Source organism: Ips typographus, linkage group LG6 (assembly GCF_016097725.1).
Source record: "Ips typographus isolate SLU linkage group LG6, UJ_Ityp_2.0, whole genome shotgun sequence".
NCBI lineage: Eukaryota > Metazoa > Arthropoda > Insecta > Coleoptera > Curculionidae > Ips > Ips typographus.
The window spans coordinates 2,013,663-2,024,809 of record NC_138427.1 but is presented as its reverse complement, the minus strand read 5'-3'; the positions used below and the strand labels follow the sequence as shown (position 1 = coordinate 2,024,809).

Genomic DNA, 11,147 nt, shown 5'->3' with positions numbered 1-11,147 from the left:
AAACCCCGACGTAAAGTTAACCCAATTCCCACATCCAGACTGATTGTTCAAATAAATTTTGATGAAAATCAAACACAAAAAAATAATTCTGCTAGTTTAATAAGATTCTGAGTTATTCATACAGTAAAACTATAATAAGCATGTTGGTGGTTAATTTATACCAAGGTAATATAAATCAATATTGCAGTCGTAATAAACAGGAAAAACAAAATTTAAGCTCGGCAGGTAGTAAAAGTAAAATTATTGTTTTTTAGTGGGAAAATAACTGTTTTTAGTGCGTTTCAGGTTGGAATAACTGAATGGTAACTCTTAATACAAGATGCATACTTTGTACATAAATATCACCAAGGAACAACTGCCTATAATCTACCGGAAGGAATATAATGTCAGGTTTGGAGGGCTTGAACGGCTTCATCCATTTGACACTAAAAAATGGGAGAACATATTTAATGTAAGTTATCTTCAAACAGTTTTACATTAGTGTTTTATGACCTGTGCATTGTAGATATTATCCGAAAGCGGAATGATATCCAAAAAGACTGTTGTAGTGCCAAACGAAGCAAAGAAGGAACACTTACTGATGGTTCATAAGAAAAAGTACCTTAAAAGCCTAAAGGTAAAGCAGAAGAACTTATTGCCATGAGACATCTACACTAATAAAAGCATTCGAAACTGTTTTAGTGTAGTTTCAAGGTTGCTAAAATAGCAGAAGTAGCTCCTTTAGTTTTAGTGCCAAACTGCCTAATTCAAAAGGCCTACTTACGACCAATGCGGTAAATCCGCCGTAAGGGAAATACAGATCAAAGTTTTGATATCTTCTGTGTACAGATTTCAGACTGGTGGATCAATATTAGCTGGGAAACTTGCCTTAGACCGAGGATGGTCAATAAATATCGGTGGAGGATTTCACCACTGTTCTTCATCGAAAGGAGGAGGATTTTGTGCCTACGCTGATATAACTTTACTAATACATTTTCTATTTTATCACTTTCCTAAGCAGGTATGAGAATAAACAGAACAGAAACATGTTAATAAAATTATTTATAGGTACAAAAAGTTATGATTGTGGATTTAGATGCTCATCAAGGCAATGGATACGAAAGAGACTTTAAAGACAATGACAGCGTTTACATTATGGATGTTTATAACAAATGGATTTATCCAAAAGATATTAAAGCCAAACAAGCTATCGCCAAAAATGTTCCCTTAGATTACTATACTGATGATGAAACCTATTTAAGATCAGTGAAAAAGTATGTTTTTCAAAAGATTACCACGTTGATTAAACCATATTTAAAATTGTAGACATTTTTTCGAGGCTCTCACCGAGTTTTGTCCTGATATATTAATTTACAATGCAGGTACAGATGTTCTTGTGGGAGATCGACTTGGGGGATTGTCAGTGTCTGAAGAGGTACTTTTTGCATGTTAATTAACAATAGCAAAACAAATAAGAATCATTTTTGTAGGGCATAATATCAAGAGACGAATTTATTTTCCATCAAGCCATTTCCAGAAAGATCCCAATCGCAATGCTTACTAGTGGTGGTTATCAAAGAAAAACAGCAAGGGTTATTGCTAACTCTATACTGAATCTGTACGAATTAGGATTAATTAATAACTCACAAGAGTTTTACTTTTAAGTTAGTGTGTTAGTTTATCATTACCAAGAAAAATTAACTTTTCATTCATTATGACAAAATAGACGTTGTGGGGCTGTAATTGTTTTACCGGATTTGTTTAGGTAAGAGAAATAAAACTAATAAAAATAAACGCATATAAAAATATATATTATATAGTTTGGGTGCTTTTGAATGAACACAAATAAGTCACCTGTAACTGGTAGTGGTTTGCAGTGAATTTAAATACTCTATAAAGTTTTGGTCTTTGAGCAAACGTTTATATTTATTTTTTGGTTGCTTTTTGCACCAAATGCACTGGAACATCCTTTTTAACCAAGTTCTGTCAGACATAAATACCTAAAAATATCAACTTAAACTAAGTACCACACAAGCTCTAATGACCAAGATCTCACCTCAATAATTCCAGCGGTAATAAAATGAGCTATAGGGAAGAGCAACAAGAAAAATCTGAAACGTCTTTGCTCTATTGCTTTATGTGGCACTAACATCAACTCCATTAGTTCGGCTAGAGCTTTACAAGGATAAATCAACATCCATGTAGTAAAAGCCGTTAAAGTGATGACATTGATAATAAACCACAAATTTTTAAATACTGATTCCCTGAAAGAGTTTATCAAAAAAATTCTGTTATAACAATGATTTTAACTAGCAATTACCTATACGGTTTCCCTTTAGATAAATGCCAAGCCAAGATAACATATTGGAAACAAGAAACTGTGAACAAAACTGTATTTTCCCAAGATTTAATGACTTCTTCGTGACCGTTGTTTTTGATTGGTTCAAACCATTCTTGTGTGTATAAGTAGTACAGGGCAGCTAGTTGAAAACCTGCGCAACCTACTATTTGAAGCAACAATGGAAATAAGTTTTTAGCTGAAACAAGGCTGGACATTGGACGTTTTGATGGTAGCACTCTTGAAGGACCTGCAATAATGTTTTTTCTTTCAAAAAATACAAAAGCCTTACAATATTTAAGATATGCATAACAGTTTAAATAATATTACCAGAAGATACCATTAACCTGAATTATTTCAGTACTTTCCTGTATAAAAGGCATGGAATATTAATTCCATGCTAAAATTTAAAATTAAAACTTGCAAAATAATAAATCTTAATAATTCACTCCAAAACCCATGATTTATGTTTAATGCTGAAAGTTGCAAAGCCCAATTCTTCCAAATATTATACAAAAATTAAAACTCCTCTCCTTCATCAATCTGAATTCTCTGCATCTTTCAAATAACATATTTTGTTGTGTAGTTATTAACTAAAATATATTTTTTTTAAGTTGTCAGGAGCCTTTAAATAGAAACAGAAGGCTCTAAGAAGGTCTTACACCCACTAAGAATTTGTTTTAAATTGTCAAAAGCCTCTAAGAAAATTCTGAACACTCAAAGAATCTTTCAAAAGTGCCAGAAGCCTTTAAAAAGGTCCTGACCTGCCTAAGAATTTTTTTTAAGTAGTCAGAAGCATTGAAAAATTTCTTGAACTGTCTAAGAAATATTTTAAAATTGCCAGAAGCCTTTAAAAAGATCCTGAACTGTCTAGGAATTTTTTTAATATAGCTAGAAGTCTCTAAGGAGGTCTTGCAACCACTCAGATTTTTTTTTAAATTGTCAGAAGCCTCTAAAAAAATTCTGAACACTCAAAGAATCTTTTAAACTTACCAGAAACTGAAGCTGTCTAAGAATTATTTTAAAATTGCCAGAACCCTTTAAAAAAATCTTAAACTGCCTAAGAATTTTTTTTTTTTAAATAAAAAGGTCTTGAACTGTGTAAGATTTTTTTTAAATTGTCAAAACCATTTAAAAAAGGCTTGAGCTGTCTAAGAATTGTTTTAAAATTGTCACGAGTTTCTAAGAAAATTCTGAACGCACAAAACATCTTTTAAAACTTCTAGAAGCCTTTAAAAAGGTCCTAATCTGTATAAGAATTTTTTTATTATACTATTATTTAGGTATACTATTATATTTTATTTTTTAAATTGCCAGAAGCCTCTAAGAAAGAACAGACAGCTCAGGACTATGTGAATTAAATTTTTTAGTTTACTATTACACTTTTAGTCAATAAAAATTAAGCTCGTAAATAAGTACGGATTAGTTAAAACTCCTCTCCTTCATCAATCTGAATTTTCTGCATCTTTCAAATAACATATTTTGTAGTGTGTAGTTTTTAACTAAAAAATGTTTTTTTAAAGTTATCTGAAGCCTTTAAAAAGATCCTGAACTGTTTAAATTATTTTTTTAAATTCCCAGAAGCTTCTGAATTTGTTTTAAATTGTCACAAACCTCTAAGAAAATTCTGAACACTCAAAGAATTTTTTTAAATGCCTTTGAAAAGGTGACCTGCCTAATATTTTTTTTTAAGTTGTCAGAAGCATTGAAAAAGGTCTTAAACAGTCTAAGAATTAGTTTAAAATTGCAAGAAGCCTCTATGAAGGTCATGAACTGCCTGAGACTTTTTTTAAAATTGTCAGAAGTCTCTAAGAAAATTCTGAACACAAAACATCTTTTAATATTCCCAGAAGCCTTTAAAAAGGTCCTAATCTGTCTGAGAACATTTTTATTATACATACTATTATATGGGTATACTATTATAATTTATTTTTTAAATTGCAAGTCTCTAAGAAAGTCCTGAACTATCTGTTCAGGACTGTGTGAACTAAATTTGTTAGCTTTCTATTACACTTTTAGTCAATAAAAACTAAGCTCGTAAATAAGTACGGATTAATCTTTAAAAAGTGATGACTATTAAAAATAGTACCAAAAACTGGGGTATTTGAAAAAAATCACTCCTATAATGGAAAAAAGCATTAATAATGATAGTATAAATCTACTATAGTTTAAGCCATAAAACAACAAAAAAATCACAAACCTTGACGTCCCATAGTAACAGCCAAAGACGTTGTTATCACCAGGTCAATAAACAAAAATTGGTAGTCACCCATCATAGAACCACACTGAAAGAACCCAACACTTATGATTCAATACATTTGCAATTATTAAAAAAAAAACACTAACCGTATAAAGGATTAATATTGAGAAAAACTGGATTAAACTATAGAGAGCCATATATTTAAAAATGGAAAAACTGGTAACTAGAGAACATCGTCCCTCCAATATCAACCAAATCAAACAGGATATATTTGGAATTCCCGAGGTAAAAGGAGCGGCTACGCTAGCCTCCGCTTGTGAAAGAGAGACGCCAACATGCGCCGCTTTTAGAGCCTGTAAAAATGCATTTTAAATGCAGAAAAAAATCCTGAAAATATGCTTACACCACAGTCATTTGCACCATCTCCAACCATTGAAACAATATAGTCTAATTCCTGCAAGGAAGTGATTAGCTGCGTTTTCTGGTCGGGTTGAAAACGAGCAAATATTTTCGTTCTAACCAGTAAATTGGGAATTAACTGTTCGTAATGAGACCTCAATTTCAGCCAAGTTCTGCCATCAATAGCAAAATGCCCGCTCTACAATAAAACAATCACTACAAAAAAGTAATTTAATTTCAAACTAAATTTACCATATTGCAAATATCCACTACAGCAACCTCAGGCTGAACTCCACTTCCAGCTTTTTCAATAACCAAACTGGGCATTTCGTTCACATTTTCCTGTTCAGTCACACTTAAAATGTAAATATCCGCAAAAGTTTCTACCATTTCGCAATCTCGTGCGACTGCAATCGCTGTCATTATATTATCACCTATTCAAATTAACTTTTCGGTTATACAAAAAAACCACAACAAGAAAAAAGCAAAAACCTGTAATCATAACTGTGCGAATATTGGCTCTGTGCAATTGTCTAATGACTGATACTGTTTCGGTTTTCAAAGGATTCTGCAAAATCAGCAAACCCAAAAAATGCAAGTCACATTCTATCTGCAATCCAAATTATACAGAATGTACAGTTATTGGGACTATTATAGTTTACACCTACCATTTCTCGTTTTGCTTTTTGTGCATCTTTCCATTTGAATTTAGGTGGTAGTTCCTTATAAGCCAATGCTATAACTCGGTAACCGCGAGTTGTGTAGGAACTAAGACGTGATTGAAAATCTTGAGGAATTGTTTCGGGGTAGCATAAGTTGTATAATTTTTCAGGAGCTCCTAAAATATATCTTTGTCATGATTTTATTGCAGTTTATGTGGACAGTCGTATCAAGTAAGTTTGAAACTGTATTACCAAATATTACAGTGTGTGATACATATACTCAGATTCAAAGTGAAAATGGGCGGCGTTGTCAATGTTAAAACAAACCGAAATTGAAGAATATGATTTTACTTTCAAATTTGAGATGCAATGTCAGAACCGTGTTTATTTACATTTTGAATTGCACTTACAGAAAAGTCTGAGTGGTTTTTACTGTTTTAATTAACCTTTTGGGGTATTGGGAATGAGGGAAGATTAGTTTAAGCGTGTTTAGGAGACCCTGAGTAACTGACTAACTAACCCTGGAAAACTTTGAGTAATAATGGAAACATATGTCAGCTTCGCAGATAAATCTAATAGAATAAAGTTGTTTGGAGCTAGTATTCGACGGTTTTGGCATAACAGACAGCTACGTAATGACCACAGGACAATAGGATCACAAGTCACAACAAATTTCAAAAACGCTGATATTTACGTCAAACATGAACACTTCGAGACGTATAACGATCGGGTGAGATAATCGGTGATCGGAATACCTCGGTAGCAAGAAAATCGAAAAACAGACGACAACATTGCGCACTATTGCCAACATATTTTAAGGCGCGTAATTTAAATTTCCGTATCTATACAATGTTATTGTCCAGTAAGTTCGGTTGGCAATAGAATCACCTTTGTTATGACGTGCAACTACAGTTATAATAATCAGGGTATAGTTACTGATTATTCACTTTTTGGAAAAGTTAACATTGTAAAGCATGTCACTTTGAATTTGCAACTGGCAACCCTGTAAAGTTAAGTTAGAACTTGTCAACAACAGTGACGTGACCAGGAAAATGTCGTCTTTAACTTTGAAAAGTCTGTAAACTAGAATTAAAAGTTGGAAAAGTTTAAATTGTAAAAGAACGTCACGTGATGGTGACAATTTAAATTCGCAGCTGGCAACACTATAAACTTAAATCGACAGCAGTCAATTGACTAGGAAAATATCAACTTTTATCTAGAAAGCTTAAACCATATAAACTAAAACCACAATATAAAGAAAAATGTATCTTACCTTTAGTAAAAGCAAACATATTTGGGCTTTCCAAATCATTACAAATAACTGACATACACTGAACAGTTGAAGAAAATGGAAATTCCCTTATTAAACCGATCTGATATGTTTCCTAAAATACGAACCACATTACACATAATTAATAACACAGATTTAAATCACCAAATGTAACTAACCTGTTCTTCATAAATCCGTTTATCCACGTGGGTTAATTTCAAGTTAATTTGTTTTTTCGGGGGTCTTACAACTGTGGGTGCCAACATATCAAACCTTGTGTTCTCGTCAATTCCCGGTTCTTCCAATTGCTGAAAAAATTATTTAAGAATTAATTCTCTGTTGTGTAGGGTAATAAAATTAATTTCTTACCCACTTAGTGAATTCAAACATGTTTAAGTCTAACGGATCTCCGTTTAATTTCCCTCCAATTCTAGTCAACGAATGGCAACAAGCCATTCCTTGAACAAATTTTCCACGGACCTCCAACTGACCAATGTTGCTTGCTTGCTCAGCAAATGTAGCGTTTACGGATGGTACCACGTAATTCATAGTAAGTCCATCATGAGTTAATGTACCAGTCTAAAATGTAAAGTATATTCGCTGTATCAACTTCAGTAGATTATTAAAACATACTTTGTCAAAGCAAGACAGTTTTATTTTTCCGCAGACATTAATTCGAGGTGGACTGATGCAATAAATTTTTAATTTTTTAAGACGATTTTGACTGTAAACTGTTCCTATAGTCATGGCGGCTGGTAAAGCTGGAGGTACCACGATGGTAATAATATCCAAAGAACGAAGTAACATCTCCTCAATAGATGCCTGAAATCAGTTTTTTTTTGATACAGATTTAAAATCACTTAAGGCACAATTTAAATTCACTCACATGACGGGAAATGTAAAGATATAGGCAGTATAACATTCCAGTAAATGCGATAATAAAAAGAACAAAAACAAACTTGAACGCATCTTTGTGAAACTGTAAATTAACTGGAGTGGGGAATAAAATGCTTTTTACTAGCTGCCCTTTAGTGGTGTCAAATCCAGTTTGGACCACCCTAGCTAAAACACTTTCGCCACCATAATACCTAAAATTCATTAAAATAGGAAAAATAACTCTAAAAGAACAATAGACATATACCTAGTCTGAAGAATGTATGTTCCAGAATACAGTGTATGCCTTTTTTGGGCATTAGTTGAATACATTTCTGAACTTGACAATAAAGCACTTTTAGTTACTGGAACACTCTCACCTAAAAAAAATGTTAATAAGCCAACAAAAACATCAATGTTTTTTAATTCAATAATTATTTTATATTTTAGTAAACCCATTAAGATTTATTTTATTCATTATTTGGACATTTTACCAGTTAAGACACTCTCGTTAACGATACTCTGGCCGGTAAGTAATACAGCGTCACAAGGCATGATGTAATCTGCTGCTGGTAAAACTATTAAATCGCCAGGAACCAATTCTTCTGGATCAATGTTTAGGCAACTTTCCGATCCCAAGACACGTCTTAATACTGTTACTTGATGGCACTTGGAAGATTCGACAGTGTCGTGCAAGTTTTTGCTTTGCTAAAATAATGATTTTCAGAGAAAAGAGTTTAACCAAAAATATAGATATTGTTTTTATACAGGGCTTTCATTTTAGATATGACAAACAAAAAAATGTACTTTTTTGACGTGAAACGTTCTATAATATCCTCCTATTTTATAATATGTTTCAGTTAAAACTTCCAAAAGTATTTAATTTATTAATTTCTCATTATTAAGAACAAATAAAGATTAAAAGTTTTTTTTTTGTGTTTAAGTTAAAGAGAACAACCTATACTTACTTAATGGTAATATCAGAATAGTTGATAATTTTAATTTTCAAATAAAAACCCTGTTAGTTATAAATACCTTGCGAGTTTGAATCAAAGAAGTAATACTAGAAAACAATGTCAAAATAATAACACATCCAGCATATATTAAATAATCGTCCATACACCACAAGCCTACTGAGAAAGCTTGAAAGACATAGAAAGGATTAAACACCTCTTCAACAAACAGTCTCCAGTAAGACTTAATTTCCACTTCTATTTTGTTTCTCCCATACAAGTTAAACCTAAAAAAGTTAGTTTATTAAGCAACATAATGTGAAACTGGATAAGGAAGAATTAATATTTATGCAACTGCTGAATCACTGCAATCTAAACAAACAATAATAAACCCTTTATGCAAACATAAGCACAAACATGGAAAAATATTACAAGGAAAAACAAAGATGTTATGACTGGGTGTAATGTATTATTACTCACAACTCTGAATGTTCCTCTTCACTCAATCCATCTAAATTATCAACAAGACTTTCACATGTTTTATGGCTCCACAACAACTGTGCTAATGTTCCAAATGAGCCTCTTTCATTTACCCAGACATATCTTGTATGTTGGTGAAAGAAGTATTTAACTTTTCCCACTATATGCAAATTAGGCAAGTTAACATTTACTGTATGCACTTTTTCTAGGGTGTAATTATTATGGCTGTCTCTTACTAAAAAAAAAAAACATTTTCAGAATGATAACAAACCAACTAAGTTTACTTATCAGTTCAAATAGAACTTACCTAAAAATAGTTGTGCATTATGTATACTACACTTTTTGTACTTTAAATGGCACCTCACTTTTGGATAGGCATTGAATATAAAGTATGGTATAGTTGCAAACAATATAGCAAAGGCATGATACAACACAGTTTTTGTGAATGACTTTTGATAACTGTAAATTCTGCAGACCAACTGTTCATTTCCTTCATTGTAAATATCTTGGGAAGTGGGATCACCCAAACGGATGTAACCACCTAGAACATGCATAAGTTTTTCATTTACTCCATTGAATTATTATTTAAAAACAGATTTACAAATAGAGCTTTGTAGAAAGCCAACTGTAGATTTTCTTAGAATACTCAATAAACTACACAATTGACTTACCTCTTGTGACTGAGTTATCCATGATGGCACAACAAACTATAAACTGCTATTTATTATAAATTTTATTTTTTCATTGTTTTACACATGACTCAATAAACTTGCTTGTACTTGACTTTGGCTTGGCTGAGCTGTTATCTAACTTGCCAATACTACCTAGGCCAAGCTAATGATAAAAACTTGTTTGAAACTAAAGTTTGCTTTAACTGCAGTCGTTATCGTTCCATTGTTTTCAGATTAATTGCAATAGATAGCAAAATTGAGACTAAAATCAAATTTCTTACCATAAAAATCTAAATTTGGCAGTACAATAAAAGCGAATAAAAAAAGTAGTTAACTAACTATATGGTGTACGGTCAAATAAATTGTTCTCTAAAATTAAACAAGATAAACAAATGAGATAATTATGAAATAAATATAAAAATGCATTAACACTCCTTCATCATCACATTAAATAAAAAGTAAACAAATAAAACTTAGATCAGCTGATTGTCAATGTCAATTGTCAAAATAGAACTGCTTATGTGTTTAACCTAGAAGACTAGAAGAAAATTTTCTATTATAACCTAACTTTTTTGGAACTTAAAAAAAAAACATTTTTTTAAAATTTTCTATAACTTTAGATAAAATCATGTCAACGAGATGGTTTGTACTAAAATAAAATGATAAAAAAATTGTTGTCATTATTACACTTTATTTTTTAGGTATCCACTTTACAAAAAAGGGGCCCCACAGCTCAGGGTGTTTTTGCCTAATTTTTGGATGAAATTGGTGAAACCTAGGTTCGATCAACCGCAGAATGTGATTCAGTTTTCTTGTTCTATGGAAATGAGCAGATTTGACATGAAAAACTATTTAGAAAAGATCTACAATGTTAGGCCAGTTCACATACGCACTTGGATAGCCTGTGGAAAAACTCGCAGAGATCAAGGCAAGGGTTATATTGTAAAGGATGATGACGTGAAATACGCATTTGTTACCCTGGTAAGATAGTTTGAGGTAGTTATCAATAATATGGAAATTACAAATTATTTTGCTTTAGCAAAAGGATGAGAAATTTGAGTTTCCAGACCTGTTTCCTGACAATAAAAATAAAGAACAACAGGATGAATACGAAAAGTCACTGCAATTGTCTAAACAAAGTTTTGATGAGTACAAAGAGAAAAATAAAAATAGACATTCTTTGCCAGGTTGGTTCACAGTCTAAAGCAACTGTTGAGTAGAATTAGACATTTTTAAATAGGTTGTTCTGTGATTTTTACTTAATAAATATGTATTTGAAATTTGTTTTGTGATTATTATACCTATCCCTGTATGGAATTTTA

The 11,147-nt window shown here is 31.9% G+C and overlaps 3 protein-coding genes across 3 annotated transcripts; 2 read left to right on the top strand and 1 right to left on the bottom strand.

The window, feature by feature from the left end:
- The first annotated feature begins 14 nt into the window (after positions 1-14).
- On the top strand, positions 15-1,789 carry HDAC11 (Histone deacetylase 11). The gene is made up of 8 exons (XM_081982800.1): positions 15-225; positions 286-451; positions 506-616; positions 682-773; positions 829-1,000; positions 1,048-1,253; positions 1,306-1,414; positions 1,470-1,789. The coding sequence occupies exons 2-8, from the start codon at positions 320-322 to the stop codon at positions 1,641-1,643; spliced, it is 996 nt and encodes a 331-aa protein (XP_081838926.1). The 5' UTR covers positions 15-225; positions 286-319; the 3' UTR covers positions 1,644-1,789.
- Positions 1,770-10,187, bottom strand: LOC145731155 (polyamine-transporting ATPase 13A3-like). Its single transcript, XM_081982794.1, has 20 exons — positions 9,826-10,187; positions 9,462-9,695; positions 9,155-9,389; positions 8,757-8,961; positions 8,216-8,429; positions 7,990-8,101; positions 7,735-7,936; positions 7,482-7,670; positions 7,218-7,427; positions 7,028-7,156; positions 6,852-6,963; positions 5,585-5,754; positions 5,409-5,526; positions 5,169-5,350; positions 4,921-5,115; positions 4,664-4,870; positions 4,518-4,602; positions 2,300-2,567; positions 2,036-2,243; positions 1,770-1,979 (listed from the first exon to the last, which is right to left on the bottom strand). Exons 1-20 carry the CDS (start codon positions 9,845-9,847, stop codon positions 1,830-1,832), a joined length of 3,447 nt encoding a protein of 1,148 aa, XP_081838920.1. The 5' UTR covers positions 9,848-10,187; the 3' UTR covers positions 1,770-1,829.
- A 124-nt stretch (positions 10,188-10,311) lies between these two features.
- mRpL23 (mitochondrial ribosomal protein L23) lies at positions 10,312-11,105 on the top strand. The gene is made up of 3 exons (XM_081982803.1): positions 10,312-10,467; positions 10,527-10,806; positions 10,865-11,105. The coding sequence occupies exons 1-3, from the start codon at positions 10,454-10,456 to the stop codon at positions 11,027-11,029; spliced, it is 459 nt and encodes a 152-aa protein (XP_081838929.1). The 5' UTR covers positions 10,312-10,453; the 3' UTR covers positions 11,030-11,105.
- Positions 11,106-11,147: the final 42 nt, after the last annotated feature.